Source organism: Mesoplodon mirus, assembly GCF_964341445.2.
Source record: "Mesoplodon mirus genome assembly, chromosome: 2".
Classification (NCBI taxonomy): Eukaryota; Metazoa; Chordata; class Mammalia; order Artiodactyla; family Ziphiidae; genus Mesoplodon; species Mesoplodon mirus.
The window spans coordinates 183915402-183931896 of record NC_138977.1 but is presented as its reverse complement, the minus strand read 5'-3'; the positions used below and the strand labels follow the sequence as shown (position 1 = coordinate 183931896).

Sequence of the window (16495 nt, the reverse complement as noted above, 5' to 3'; positions counted from 1 at the left end):
CGACAGCGTACGACCCGGAAGCCGGAAGCGCCTGACGGCAGCTTTCCGGTGGTGGGAAAGTGAACGAAGCTAGAATCAAAGCGGCGCATCTTGAGGAAGGTGGGGTTCCTGTGGAAGAGGGAAGGCAGGCGACTGGATAGGGTCTGGCTCGGGAGGCCGGCAGAGCAGCAGCTGCAGAAGCAGGCAGCGGCAGAGAGGGCATGGTGTCGGGAGGCGCCGAGAAGGAGGCGCAGTCCGTCCCTCCCAGGGTTAGTGAATGAGGCTCTCCGCCCGGGCCAGCCCGGGGACTGTGCGCTGCGGGTCCCAGCATGAGTGCGGGCCCCGGCTGTGAGCCCTGCACCAAGCGACCCCGCTGGGGCGCCGCTGCAACTTCTCCGCCGGCCGCCTCGGACGCCCGGAGCTTCCCCGGCAGGCAGAGGCGCGTCCTCGATCCCAAGGACGCTCCGGTGCAGTTCAGGGTCCCGCCGTCCTCGTCAGGCTGCGTCCCGGGGCGGGCGGGACCGCACAGAGGCAGCGCCACCTCGCTTGGTACGTGGGGGAAATAAAGCTCTTTGTTCTTCGCCTCGGCCCAAACCTTTTCTTGGTCTCTGAGGAGCCAGGGACTCCAGCACCGCCCCCCCCCCTTTTCTGGTCTTGTGTGCACCACTCTGAATTCTGAGGTCCCCTTGCTGAGCCACCAAGGCTACTAGTTGGAGAATGGGGCCGGATTTTTCCCGTGGCGATTGGTGGTGTGAGAAACCCTGATGAGTAGTCACTCACAGGGAGGGAAGTGGTAGGATACTCCACTTGTTTGCTTTCTTCGGGTTTGACTGAGAAATTGCCTTAGTCGTTAAGGAGGTTTAATTGTGTATGTGACGCTTCAGCCTCTAGATGGAAAGAAAGCTGCAAGGAAAATCACAGCTTATCTCAGTTTACATTCTAAGTCCCTGGGTACAGAGCTATTATTCTTAGCTTGCATTATGCTTTGTTTCTGGTGTACAGTGTTGAACAAAAGTAACTTGGTCTCTGTCTTCAGACCCTAAAATCTATCAGGATAGATAGACAGTTAGGGAAGTTAACATAATAAAGGGTAATGGGTGTTCCAATTCATGAAGGAACAGAGCGTTATGGTAGAAGTCAGCTGTACCTAATCCAGTTTGTGGGCTCAAAGATAATCTCCCAGCCAGAAGATAAGAACCTTATTCCGAGGACTGAAGAGTGATGAGTTAGCTAGATGAAGAGAAGTTAATGAAGTGATTCCACAGTGCAGCTGATTCATATTGTCAGCAGGGGAGCGTAGTGAGAGATGAGGTTGCAGAGAGGTAGGCAAAGATCAGATCATACTGGGCAATGCTAAGGGTTTTGAACTTTATTTCTAAGGGCAATGTGAAACTATTAAAGGGTTTCAGTAGGGGAGTGACTTGATTGGATATATATTTTAAAATATATGTATATTTATTTTAAAATATATACTTTAAAGGTCCTTGTGGCTGGTGTGTGGAAAATGAAGAATAGATTGAAAGGGAGCAGAAGTGCAGGCCCAAGATAGTTAAGGAGTTAGTCTAGATGGGAGATAATGATGGTTAATAGTTGGTTGCAGGCAGTAGGTAGGAAAGGGGAAAAGTGGATGGATTTAGGAGGGAATGGGTTATGTGGGTTTGTACCGCATAAGAAATATATCTGTGCTGGAAATACAGGTTTGGGAGTTATTGTCACATACACCATAATTGATAACGATGGTAGTAGATTAGTATAAAGCATGTAGTGAAAATAAAGGCGACCTAGGACAGACACCACCATGTAAGAGTAGACTGAAGAGAAGCAGGCAGAGAAGTAGGAGGAAAGCCTGCTTTTGTTGTGTCATGCAAGGACGGGAGCATTTCAAAAAGGATGTGTTGGTCAGCAGTATAAGAGAATGGGCACAGGTTAGGAAGTCCTCTGATGAATGGTGTACACTTAGTTCTCTCAGGACTTAGAGGCAATGAGGGGCAGACCTGCACTTAGTATTGAAGGATGAGCAGGATTTGCTGTATAAACCAAGGAAAGAAAAAATTATATAGGCAGAGGGAGCAGCATGTACAAAAGGTGGCTTGACAGGAGGCCAGAATGACGACTCAGCTGAGGCTGGGAAGGGGAGCAAGAGCTTATTTATGGACAAACTCAAGTGCCATTTCAAGGAGTTTGGACTTGATCTGTGGTTAACGGGGAGCCACTAAATAGCTTGTAAGAAAAGCGATATCATTTGGTTAATATTTTAGAAAAGATGGCTTAGGCAGTGATCTTTGGACCTTTCTGACTGCAACCCACAGTATAAATTTCATCTGGTACACAAAGTAAGCAATCTCTCTCTCTCTCTCCTGGTAAATAGGTCATATTTATAACAAATGTTTCATGAAATAATACTTTACAATGTATGCTGCATTATCATGTTGTCTGTATTATTTCATTAAAAAATGTTGGTCATTTGTAGTTTGTGAAATGCTGAGTTAGAGAAAGTCAAGACTGTAGACAAGGAGACCAGTTGCAGGAAACAAGTGCAGTTGCCCAGTGAGTGATGTAACTGTTCTTTTAATATTGGTGCTATTTTGAAATGGGGAGGAAGGGATGGGTTTAAGATTTAGGATGTAGATTTCAGAGAACTTGTTGAAGGAGAGTGGAGGGGAAAGGAACTAAGGGTGACCTCCAAGTACTGTATCTGACTTCTGTGACAGCCTAATTTGTGGTCCTATTAACTTTATCTGCATGTAAAGGAGAAGGAGTGAGTTGGGGGTGCTGTCAGTCCTCACTAATTGGATCTCCTAATTTTCTGCAGAAGAGGGAGTGAATTAATACTTGGGCTGTACTTGTGCATGTGTGTAAATGTTTTCTGTATACCTGGCACAGGACACCAATTAACAAAATGTTCAAAATCTAAACTTGTGTCAAAATCTATTGTTTGAGATTTTGGAATTCTTTTAGGAACTTGGTATTTAAAATGTATATATATAGTTATCGTAGGAGAAGTGAGATAGGGAAATGGATATTCAGTATCTTTAAATTTTGTGTTATTTATCTTCCTGGGCACATTTCTTATACTGATTGAAATGTGCAAATCTGCATATAGGTAGAACTCAGCATGCTATTCACACTCTGATGGTGAATGGTTTATCCACTTGTGTTGCTGTAGGAGCTCCCCTTTTCTGCCTGTTATAACTACCTAGAGTTTCTCTCCTCGCTCCAGGGATGATCCGAGTGTAGGTCAGTGGTGGGTGGGTGGGAGACTGGAGCTGCCTTGTCCCCCATCCCCCTTATCATTCTTTCAGCCTCAGTGCTGTCAAAAGCACCTTCGAACCTCTTTCCTCACCTCAAAACTCTCCCACTGTCCATTGCTCTTAGGTCTCACCACACCCTTCCTTCCCATGCCTTATCTTGCTGCTGCTGGAGGAAAGAGGCTTTTTGTGAAGGTCTGGGTGTTCCTTTAAATGCAGGTGAATTTTACTGCATTTTGTGCCTTTTGCCAGTATCTCTAGCACCTAATTGAATGATTTGCTCATTGAAATTTGCTGGTTACTGAGTGAGGTTACTTATGAAATTATGTAAATGGTGTGCAGTTACAGTAAAGTTGGAGAACTACTGATCTCAGTGAAAAATGAGATTGGGTGGAAGTGTTGGTAGAGAATACCTTTGTTGAGTTTCTGCTTTGTGAGACTGGCACAATATTTTCTCTCATTGATCCACATAAGCCTTGGAAATAGGTATTGTTAACCCCATTTTGCAGGTGAAGAAATAAAGGCTTAAAGAAATGGAAGTACATGCTAGTAAGTGACTGAGCAAAGAGCTCAGCCCAGGATTTTGTTTGACTCCAGATCTTGTATCTATTGATATTTCATCACCTTCTATTGCCTCCCTTTTTGTTTGCTGTGATTACTTCCAGTTAAAAGAAATTCCCCAGAACCCAGGACACATCATTTTATGCTTACTTCAGGACTAAGAGGGGTACAACTGATACAGTCCTGTGATGTGTTGTGAAGGAAACCTTTTGAAGACAGAAGTGGTGGTATTGGAAAGAGAAGTAGGCTGTCCTTTCTCTGGGGCCATCAGAAGGACTGAAGACCATTTTATTAGCAGGAAATGTCAGTTCCTCACCTCTTGCTTCTCCTCCTTCACCCTGTCCTCAGGCTTCAGGAATTATGATAGGAAGCCTGAAGCTAGAGAGAGAACACATTCTCACGTCAGAGCTGCAGGAGGGAGACCTCTCCTTCAACTGCACTGGAACAACTCTTCCTAGTTTTTGAGGAAATGATGCATGCACTCTTTAGGTTCTGTAGACTTGTCATCATAGTGCCATGCTTCATGTGTGTTATAGGAACCTAGCCATTGCATACCATTGAATCTTTACATTTATGGAAAAAGGTATTTTAAATTCTACACTGACCCCCAAAATGAATTTTTTGGCTCATTGCTGATTTGTACTTTGAGGATTTTCTATACTTGCTGTGTTTGATATAAGGAAATGAAATAGAGAAGATGGAACTGTAGAAAAAGTCTCAGAACCAAGTGGATCATCCTCTTACTCCCTTGTGACTGAATCTAATTTTTCCTCTGAAGCCTGATTTGCTCTAGAAGTAGTAACTTAATAAAGTCATGAAAGTAGTGGTGTTTAACAAGAAATATCAAATGTATATATAATTTTTTGTGAAAGAAATGATTTTAAAAATGCTAATAAAAGATATTGTGGAAAGTATAAATTATATGGCACTCAAATGCAGTGGTAAATAAATTGTTGATTTTCTTATATTTGGGATGGCATCTCATGTTATGGTGTTTGAGGGGACATAGGTAAATAAGAGGAGTTTATGACCTAAGGTACCTAGATTCTTACATTGCAGTTTAGACAGTAGTTGAGAATGTTCAATATTTTCTTATACTAATGTTATATACATGTAATCCATATGCAGTACATTAAATTTTGAAAGCATGCTTAAATTTCTAATGTTTATATAAATTGTGGCTTGAATTTATTTATGTTACATGTCCCTTACTGAACCATCAATTCTACTTTTGCTACTGTCTGCTGTTCATTTCTGTCTAGTTATCTTTTTGGCATTTCAGATTTAGTGTGTTCAGTATTGACCCAATCATATTTTTCCCCTAAATCCAGTTCTTTTATATTCTACATTTCTATTTAATGTTGTCATCATCTTTCAAGTCTCAAGCATTAAAGCTTAGTGTCACCTTTAACTTCTCCTATCATTGTGAAGTCTGTAATGACTCTCACTTCTCAACTTTTTATTCTCTGTCCTTACAAGGGCTATTTTTAGATCTTGACCAATAGTTCTTCAACCTTGCTGATCATCAAAATCATTTTTTGAAAAAAAAATACAGATTCCAGCTTCCCTCATACCTCCATCATCACATATAGATTTTGATTCAGAAAGTCTAGGTGTGGCCCTTGGATCCATTTGTTGTCAGCCTCCTGATGATTCAGATGGTTTGGGAACCACTGACCTAGACCAATACCTTCCTCACTGGCTTCTACTGACAGGCTGTTCCTTTCTTGCCCCTTCACATCTGCCCTCCAGGCTATGTATCCTGCCTGACTTGGAGCCTCCTAGATTTGAACTCTGGCATTATAACTCTGAGTGTGACTTTTGACACTTTTTTGTACCTCTCTTTGTGGGTTATTCAGGGATCTCTATGATATGGTCCTAGCTGACTTTTCAGCCATATTTTCTGTTGCTTTCTTTATATTTTTCTGCCATTGGTTCCGTTGCTTCTGATTTTCCCTTTATGTGATGACATGTTTATTCTTCAAGACACAGTTCAAGCACTACTTATCAGATGATCCCATTTACTTCAGTTCCCTAAAGTAGTCTTTTCCTCAGAAATATCTTAATTTCTTATCAGGATCTTTTAAATTTATTTTATTTTTTAAATTTATTATCATTATTATTTTGGCCGTGCCGCACAGATTGCAGGGTCTCAGTTCCCCGACCAGGGATTAAACCTGGGCCATGGCAGTGAAAACACCAAATCCTAATCACTAGACCACCAGGGAACTCTCTCAGCATCTTTTTTGATACTAATGATAATTAAGAACTAATATTTACTGAATATGTATCAGATAGTGCCCTAAACACTTTGCAATGGTTATTATTTAATTTAAACCTCATAATAACCCCAGGAGAGATACTGTTAATTTGCATGTTTACTAATAAGGAATCAGAGACACAGAGAAATGGCTCTTCACAAAATCATACAGGAATCCAGTAGGAGAGCCAGGATTTGGATCTAGGTAATCTGATTTCAGAGCATATACTCTCATCCATTAGGCCACACCAATTCTTTTAGGGTCTGGTCACTTTCTCTTCTATGCCAAATGTATTATCTCCCATTGCTTGAGTGGGGAAGGAGTGATTAATCGTTGTTTAAACCACAGAACCTGTCATAATGCCTTACGTGCATATATGCTGCTATAGGTATTTTCTCTTTGAAGGTATGCATGCACATACATTAATTTTTTTTTTTTTTACAGTTTTCAAACAGAAGACTATTACCGGTTGGATGGACACGAAAGGGCTCAAGACAGCTGAATCCGAAAGGTAAAGAACCATGCCTATATAGAGAAATGAATAACATGATATATGGATGTTTTATTGTGCTTCATGCTGTTTTCTTTTTGCTTTCCCATTTTTCTTTATCTACATTTCATTTAATAAATAATAATTTTTTAGAGTCTCTTATGTGCCAGGGCTGGTCCAATATACTTGAGATACAGAGATGAAAGAGGAATAGTCTCTGTCTTTGAGATACGTATAGTGTAGTGATGCTGACAGACACCAAAACACATGATGATTATATGGTGTGATCAATACAACAGTAAAGGTTTAAACAAGGTACAGTGGTGGTTAGCATATAAAACAGTCAGCTTTACCTTTACAGAAAAGACTGCACAGGAGGTGAGTGAAGTTTAACACTGCACTGTGGCAGGTGTTTGCCAGGCACACAACTGGGGAAAGGGCATTATAAGCATATGTGCGAAGACATGGACCCATGAAAGAGCATGCTGTATGCTCAGGTAATCACAAGTAGTTTAATTAATGCTGTGACATTGTAGGAATGTGTTCAGGTAAGTGATTTTTTTGCATCATAAATTCTTTCTGTTGTATCATAAGTTCTGTTGTATCATTCTTTCTCTTCTTTTGTAGTTTGCATAGTAAAGAAAACAACAATACAAGAGAAGAATCCATGATGAGTTCTGTACAGAAAGATAACTTTTATCAACATAACATGGAAAAATTAGAAAATGTTTCTCAGCTAGGTTTTGATAAATCACCAGTTGAAAAAAGTACACAATATTTGAACCAGCATCAGACTGCAGCTATCTGTAAGTGGCAAAAGGAAGGGAAACATTCAGAGCGGCTTTTGGAAAGTGAACCTGCAATAGTAACTCTGGTACCAGAGCAGTTCAGTAATGCTAACATTGATCAGTCACCCCAAAATGATGATCACAGCAACACAAATAGTGAGGACAGTAGAGATAATCAACAATTTTTGACAACTATAAAGCTTGCGAATGCAAAACAGACAACAGAAGATGAACAGGGTGTAGAAGCCAGAAGCCACCAGAAGTGCAGCAAGGCTTGCCATCCCACCGAAGACTGTGCAGGGTGTCAGCAGGAAGAGACAGACGTGGTGCCAGAGAGCCCCTTGTCAGATATCGGCTCTGAGGATGTTGGTACTGGACTGAAAAATGCCAACAAATTGAGTAGACAAGAAAGTAGCCTAGGAAATTCTCCTGCATTTGAGAAAGAAAGTGAACCCGAGTCACCAATGGATGTAGATAATTCCAAAAATAGTTGTCAGGACTCAGAAGCAGATGAAGAGACAAGTCCAGGTTTTGATGAACAGGAAGATAGTTCTGCCCAAACAGCAAATAAACCTTCAAGGTTCCAAGTAAGAGAAGCTGACACTGAATTGAGGAAACGGTCCTCTGCTAAGGGAGGTGAGATTCGATTACATTTCCAATTTGAAGGAGAGAGTCGCGCTGGAATGAATGATTTAAATGTCAAACTACCTGGAAGTACTTCTAGCCTGAATGTAGAGTGCAGAAATTCTAAGCAACATGGGAAAAAGGATTCTAAAATCACAGATCATTTCATGAGAATGCCGAAAGCAGAGGACAAAAGGTAATTTTTGCCATCAAGAGTATCTTCAATAGTGTAACATGTTTTATAATTTTGTAAGGGGGGGTTTAACAAAGTTATGGTTTACACTGAAGCAAAGAAATAGTTGTCTTTCTTGTTAACTGTTTATGCTAAATTTAAACCTAGGTTCAAAATGTTAAATTCTAAATATCCCAGAAACAGAAAACAAGAAGTAAATAATCAGACTTTAGTTTCATGAACTTCCTTCTGAGATTTATGGGAATTACTAGAACATAAATATGATAGTAACTGCTGTTTTCTTGGGCCATTGTACATGCACCTTCTCTAATGCTGTAACAGGCAGGCAGGTGTTATTGTACTCACTTCACAAATGAGAAAATTGAGATTTGGGTTAGAGAATTCACTGAAATTATGTAACTTGTGGGTAGTAAAGCTGGGATTTAAATCCCGGTCTGATTACAAAAAAAATGTAAATGTAAAAATTTTATTTATGCAATCATCTCATATGATATCTTAAAGCCTACTCCGTAATTTTTGCGATCTTTATGGCAAGCGTGCCATAGTAAGTTCACTTCATTGAAAATTACTGTCTAGAGTCCTGAGAAGTAGCTGATACTGTGAATCATGACTCATTTGGCAGTGTACATAGTTTTACATGGTCCCTTTTTTCAGAAGGTGGTTTACCTGTGTTTGGAAATTCCTTCCACAGACTATTAAAAATAAGCTCTTGGGTTTTACTGTAAACCTTATAAGGTTTTTTTGTTGTTTTGTTTTGTTTTTTTTCTAAATACCAAGGAGAAAGAGCAAGTTTGGCACATTTTAAACAATAACATTCTGGGTAAGTTTTTTCACTTGTGTATCTAAGTAAATTTAAACAGTAAGTAGTTTGTGACTGAATACATTTGTTTTGATCTTAGAAAAGAACAATGTGAAATCAAACATCAAAGAACAGAAAGGAAGATCCCTAAATACATTCCACCTCACCTTTCTCCAGATAAGAAATGGCTTGGAACTCCTATTGAGGAGATGAGAAGAATGCCAAGGTGTGGGATTCGGCTGCCTCCGTTGAGACCATCTGCCAATCACACAGTGACTATTCGGGTAGGTGTTACCTCTTACCTAAAAGAGAGAAGATGCTAAGTCTTAATTTATTCTGATACTTATACATGTGAAAAACAGACGAAAGCATAGAAAGTGCTTCTCTTTTCTGCATATATAAAGTACTGAGAAATCTACAGGATGGAGAAATATAACGATAGCTTACTTAACATGGTACTTAACAAATCCATAAGATGAATCATTGTTAGCTGGTGCGAAAATTGAATTTTTCTGTATTTTTAAGAAAATTTATTAGATTTAAAAAAAAAATTCAGTTGACAATATTTATTGAGTACCCGCTACATGTTAGGTACTAAAATTCAAAGTTGTATGTGGTTCAATATCCTCAAATCATCCTTCAGTTTTACCCTCTTTTCTGAGCTTTAGATTCTTCTAGACATCTCCATCACTGTCCCACAGGTGTCTCAAACTCAACATTTTTAAAACAAACCTTATTTTAAAAAATTGTGGTCATACATATACCATCTTAACCATTTTTAAGTGTACATTTCATTGGCATTCAGTCCATTCACAATGTTGTGCAACCATTACCGCTATTCATTTCCAGAAATTTTTCATCTTCCCACACAGAAACTCTGCCTACTAAACAATAACTTCCCATACCTAACTAACCCCTGGTAACCTCTTTCACACTGTCTATGGGTTCTTTTTTTTTTTTAAACAACAACAACAACAACTTTATTGAGGTATATAAAATTAACCCATTTTAAGTACTCAATTCAGTGATATTTAGTTAATTTTAAAATTTTATTTATTTACTTATTTTTGGTTGCGTTGGGTCTTTGTTGCTTCGCATGGGCTTTCTCTAGTTGCAGTGAGCGGGAACTACTCTTTGTTGTGGTGCTCAGGCTTGTCATTGTGGTGGCTTCTCTTCTTGCGGAGCACGGGCTCTAGGTGCGCAGGCTCTAGTAGTTGTGGCACAGGAGCTCAGTAGTTGTGGCTCGTGGGCTCTAGAGCTCAGGCTCAGTAGTTTTGGTGCATGGGTTTAGTTGCTCCGTGGCATGTGGGATCTTCCCAGACCAGGGCTCGAACCCCTGTCCCTTCTGCATTGGCAGGCGGATTCTTAACCACTGTGCCACCAGGGAAGCCCATATTTAGTTAATTTACTGACTTAGGCAACCATCACCATAATCCAATTTTAGAAGATTTCTACCACTCATAGAATAGTTTTAAATATTCATCTCTTGGGAATTCTCTGGTGGTCCAGTGGTTAGGATGGTTAGGACTCAGCGCTTTCACCGCTGTGGGCCTGGGTTTGATCCCTGGTCAGGGAACTAAGATCCTACAAGGTGTGTGGCGTGGCCAAAACAAAAAACAAAAATACCCCATAGAGGATTAAATATTCATCCCATTTATTAGTCAGATGCTGTATTAGATTTCACAGGGGCTACTTAAAAAAAATCCCTTTTCTTGTACAACTTAGTCTACATGTGATTAAATATTCTGAAGTATAGAATTTATTAACATAGGTAGCAGCAACATTGAGCAGGGTGGTGGGGCTTGACTGAGCTCCTAAAAGATGAGCAGAAATTTCTGAGGTGGAGTTCATTTAGTAAGGCAAGGGAATTCCAGACAGATACATAATCTGTATAGGCAAAGGCTGTGTAGTTAAAAACTATTTGTTTTAGAAATGAAAAACAATTGATTTGCTAGAACTGAGAATTTGGATGGGAAATGGTGGAAGAGAAGACTTGAAGAGTGGATTGGGTCCATATTGTAGAGGGCTTCAGGTGCCAGGAACTGGACTTGAGTCTATAGGAATTGGAACTCATTAAAATGCCTGTGTAGACAATAGTTGTACTGTATGTATAGCAAGGTTGATCAGACAGGTATAGGTAAGGAAAACTGAAGTGAAGATACATTGGAAACAGGGGAAGGTAATATAAGAGCTCAGATAAGAGATGAAAAGTAAAGAAACAATAATTAATCAAATTGTGCTGCATGGAAGTGGTTCAGGGGTTCTTTTGAAATTGACTCTCATTTCTTTTCTAAATTATATTTTTAGCTATGAAAAACCTGTAGTAAAAGAACTAACAACTGCACTCAAATTTTAAAATGCTTAATACCATATTTTAACCAGCAGATTTTACCAAGAGAACTCATTTTTATGCAGATCATAGAATCAAGGTTCTCTTGCCACTGCTGTTTGAAGAATTTCCTTAAGCATCAAAATATCAGTTAAAAAAGGTTACCATTTGCAACTATTTTGGTGTGTGAATAGGATTTTCTTAATACTGGATAAGAGATATAAATAGTAGGTTGATGTAAGCTTTAGCTGTCATCTCCTAACTCCTGATTTCAGATTTTATAGTCCTTAAAGTAACCTCATTGCTATTGATGTTAGAATATGTAAAGTTACTGTAAAATTTATATTTATTTAAATAGCTTATGTTTAAATATAATGATTTTGTATCAGATTTCTTAGGGAAAAAAAGAGTTTTGCTATTTTTAAAAGTTTGGAAATAACTGAGATGGGGTAATAACCGTGGGAATAAAAAAGAATAAACGGTTGCATTGTTTTGAGGTAATATTGATAGGACATGGTGAATTCTTAAGTATGGGTGATAAGGGGAAAGGAGCCATTGATAATGTGTGTAAAATTAAGAAAAGACTTGGATGACTGACAAGATGTTAATGGTGAAGATTTGGAGAAAAGGTTGATCGGGGGAAGTAAGTGATATTTTGACTTTTCTGCTTCCTCTCTCCCACTACCCACAAAGGAAACCTGAAGCATCTTATACCATCATTACCTAATCTCTGTAACTACTGTTTATTTATTGTTAGATATCCAATGAATTTATAAAAGTTTTATTTTATTACAAAAGTAATATAGGCTCAATGGGGAAAAAAAAAAAGCAACTGTTATGTGAAAGTGTATACCTCAGAAAACCCAAGTGTCTCTCAGTCCTATTCCCAGAGTTTAACAATTTGGTGTATTTTCTTCTAGATTCTTTTTTCTGAATATGGTAATGTGATATATGTATAATTAATAGTTAGTTATTAAATAGACAGTCCTTAGTTACATTTCTAAGATGCCAGATATTAATAGTTACAGAATTTGAAGTAATAAAGTAAAGCTGATATTTAGCGTTAGAAATGTAAGGCAATCTGAAATTGCATGGACATAATAGTCAGTGCTTGATTATCTGTAAACGCACGCATGCACACACACATTCACACACCAACATGTACACACATAAGGCAAACACATGTAGGTGCATGCACTACACACACGCACACACACATTTAGACAGACAGACATCCAAAGCATATCCTTATATATATGTTCCCCTATGTGTGAACCTCTACTGGTACCTGTTTTTGTCACCTCAGATTACATGGAACATCTTTACAGAATCACTTTTGGGATCCTCATATGGAGGTGAAAATACTTTTGGCATGATTGATGACTCAGCCACTTTTGACCATTCTTTATTCTTTCCTCCTTGGAATATTCTCATCCTTTGGATTCCTTGACACCGTATAATCGTGATTTTCTTCCTACCTCCTTAAGCCACTTCTTATGTTCCTTTTAGCTTTTTTTCTATATGTGGCCCTTAAACGTCGTTGGAGTTCCCCAAAGCTTTTTCATAGGTCGTCTTCTCCTTCTCTCTCGGGGTAGTCTTATACACACTCATGGTTTTAATGGTTATCTATATAAATGGCCTATAAATTTATTTATCTTGGGTTTCAGACTTTTAATGAAGCTGCCTATTTGACAGCAGCTTTCCCTTTTCAAGTCTGTTCCCTTTTCTTGTTTCTTCCGCCTTTTCCTACTTCTTTTTATCCTTTGGAGTTGAGCTCAATTGCTACTTCCTCGAAGCCGTCCCTAAGCTTACCAGATAAGTTAAAATTATCTAGAAAGGTTCTTATGACACTATGAACCTCTCATTTATACCATCTTACAGTTGAAATTTTATATTTATTTATGTGATTATTTGATGATCTACAGTGAAATTCTGATTTATGCTATAGCATGGATGAACCTTGAAAACATTATGCTAAGTGGGAGGCCCGGCACAAAAGGTCACATTTTGTATGATTCCATTTATATGAAATGTCCAGATTAGGCAAAATGTAAAGCTATTTTGTTGTATCTTTTTCCTCAAACATTTACTTAATGCTTATTATAAGTAGCATGTGTATATATATATGCATACATATACACACATACATACATATACATATATGTGTATATTTACATATACAGTTGACCCTTGAACAACTCGAGGGTTAGGGGTGCCGACCCTCTGGGCAGTCCAAAATCCAAGTATAACTTTACAGTTGGCCCTCTACTGAGGTTCCACAACCACAGATTCAATCAACTGCTGATTGTGTGGTACTGTAGTATGTAGTCATTGAAAAAGATCGTTGTATAAGTGGACCCATGCAGTTCAAACCCGTGTTGTTCAAGGGTCAACTGTATGTATGTAAACACTTATACGTATTAGAAACACACATGTCAGGCTCTGTTGTAAATATTCAAAATACAAAGTTAATATAATTACTATTCTCAAGAAGTTTAGAGTCTAGTGGGGGAAGGGAAAAAGTGTGCTCTAGTATGATAATGATCTAATAAAACAAGAGAGAATACACTTACTGCCTATTAGAAGGTTTTTAAAGACTTCTTCGAGGAAATGAAGATTGAGCTGAGTCTTGAAGGTCAGAATAGATGTTTACCCAGATAGTGTTTGCAGTAAGAGAGGATGTTAAAAACTGGAATCATTTAGAATCAAAGTATAGGCAGAGGGGAGCCATTATAGGATTAGAAGCTTGGGGATACTTTAGAAACATACTGTTATTCCCAAGTGGGGATAAGGGTTTTATGGGGGATCAATGTGTCTGGGAGTAGTTGGAGTTAGGGAGAGGGATAGAAAGCTGTTACCAGAAATTCAGGCAATGAATATTGAGGATGGGGGTGGCGGTGGGGGCTGGATGGGATGAAGATAGAATGCCCAGGACATGGTGACTTGGAAACTGATTAACTGGAGGTAAGGAGTGGGAACAACTGAAAAAGACATGAGATTTCTTGCCTAGGAGCTGGTCTGTATTTTATAACATTTGCTTTGGCTGCTTCCTTTGGATTATTTTGTACAAGAGATATGCCTAGTTTTTATGCACTTACAGTTTTCTTGTATTTCAGGTAGATCTTCTGCGAGCAGGAGAAGTTCCTAAACCTTTCCCAACACATTTTAAAGATTTGTGGGACAACAAGCATGTTAAGATGCCTTGTTCAGAACAAAACTTGTACCCGGTGGAAGATGAGGTAAGAACAAAACTGAACAGAACTGATGTTCTTTTAGTCTCTGAAAGGTATTTTAATACTTGCTCTTTGACTTCTGATTCTACCATGTAAAAGAACTTGGAATAGTTTCCTCATGTTTTTCTTTTCCTTAAAGAATGGTGAGCGAACAGCTGGGAGCCGGTGGGAGCTCATTCAGACTGCACTTCTCAACAAATTCAGTCGACCCCAAAACCTGAAGGTGTGTTCTTTTGCTATTCTTGTCTCTTACATGTAGTTCTTAGAGGTGGGCCCTGGTGTCCTCCCTCAGAGAAATTTTTTGATCTTTAGTAGACTCAGGTAACAGCATTATTTATATGGTAAGTGCTTGCTTCCTGAGGAACTCTCTTTAGAGACATTCTTGGTTTACACTCCATCACTAGGAAATGAGTAGAAGAATTGAGAGTTGTAAATGACTTGCCTGGAGCCACAAAGAATAACTTGGAGAACCAGGAATAAGACTTCTGTTTCTTGATTCCCCATCCAGTTTCCTTTGGTCCTGGCTTCTCTTTTATTTTTTGTTTCGGAATTATCATACTTCTGAAATGTCTTTAAAAGTAAATCAGGGAGGGCTTCCCTGGTGGCGCAGTGGTTGGGAGTCCGCCTGCCGATGCAGGGGACGCAGGTTCGTGCCCCGGTCCGGGAGGATCCCACGTGCTGCGGAGCGGCTGGGCCGGTGAGCCATGGCTGCTGGGCCTGTGTGTCCGGAGCCTGTGCTCCGCAGTGGGAGAGGCCACGGCAGTGAGAGGCCCGCGTACCGCAAAAAAAAAAAAAAAAAAAAGTAAATCAGGGAAGAATTATGACTTCAGCATTGTTTGCCCGAAGGGAAGCTGGGTTTCCTAATGATTAAAGTATACATTAAGCATTCTACTTTTTATTGCTCTTAATATAGCTTCTAGCAGTTTCATAATTTATTAATCTTATATTTTGGCAATAATTCAATTTTTGATTTAAAAAATATTTCATTCAAGACTGTAAGGGCGGGGCTTCCCTGGTGGCACAGTGGTTGAGAGTCCACCTGCCGATGCAAGGGACACGGGTTCGTGCCCTGGTCCAGGAAGATCCCACATGCCGCGGAGCGGCTGGGCCAGTGAGCCATGACCGCTGAGCCTGCGCGTCCAGAGCCTGTGCTCTGCAACGGGAGAGGCCACAACAGTGAGAGGCCCGCGTACCACAAAAAAAAAAAAAAAAAAAAAAGACTGTAAGGGCAACCATTAGATTGTTTTTTCTAATATTTAAAATATGAGTGAGAGTATATGTTTATTTTTGGCACTATAGCCTTATATAAACTTTTAAAGTTTTTATAACCATAAACAGATTTTTTTATACTTCTGTGAAAATGGGTTTCATTTTCTTTGAAAGACTTAATTTGTTGTGTACAGTTTCTCAGGTTTAATACTGTTTTTTTCATTTATTTATTGTTAACGAGTCCAGGCTCACTCTGCTCGCCTTATGACAGGCAAATAAATCAGAAGACAGGTGATGAGGCAAGGAATATGACTTTATTCAGAATTATTCGGAAAGCCGGCAGACCAAGAAGATGGCAGACTAATGTCTCCAAAAAAACCATCTTATCGGGGTTTGGATGTCAGTTTCTTTTATAGAACAGAGATGGGGAGGAGATGAGGAAGTAAAGTAAAAAGGCCATAAGTTTTGCAGATATCCCCTGGAATGGCCAGCCTCAGGGAGGAGATGTGTTAATTTCTTCTTTCTTGCAGACATTCACAGGTGGACAGGGTCAGGATGCTTTCCTGAACAAAGGCACTTTGGTTTAACATTCAGGCAGAGGGGCACGGTTCCCTGAGCCAGCCATTATGTATAGACAGTATCCTTTTAGTGAACAAAAGCAGCTGGAAAGCAAAGGTTAAAATAAAAGAAACGGATCCAACAGGTAGTCAGATTTGGCTCTTCCCTGTTACATACTTACAAATTATTCTTAAACTTTCTATACCTTTCCTGTAGCTCCTTT

At 39.4% G+C, this 16495-nt stretch overlaps 1 protein-coding gene across 4 annotated transcripts in view; it reads left to right on the top strand.

Annotated features, from left to right (window-relative positions):
* The first annotated feature begins 47 nt into the window (after positions 1-47).
* The window catches only part of PARG (poly(ADP-ribose) glycohydrolase), a 116305-nt gene continuing 99857 nt past the window's right edge, over positions 48-16495 (top strand). For 2 of the 4 annotated variants that reach the window (XM_082609958.1, XM_082609957.1), the window contains exons 1-6: positions 221-528; positions 6494-6560; positions 7167-8147; positions 9044-9231; positions 14393-14511; positions 14645-14728. In XM_082609958.1, the coding sequence (XP_082466084.1) occupies positions 309-528; positions 6494-6560; positions 7167-8147; positions 9044-9231; positions 14393-14511; positions 14645-14728 (1659 nt within the window). In that variant the 5' untranslated portion in view covers positions 221-308. Of the gene's footprint in view, positions 100-165; positions 529-6493; positions 6561-7166; positions 8148-9043; positions 9232-14392; positions 14512-14644; positions 14729-16495 lie in introns of those variants that run through there. The other 2 variants (XM_082609959.1, XM_082609960.1) reach the window with 2 other exon arrangements.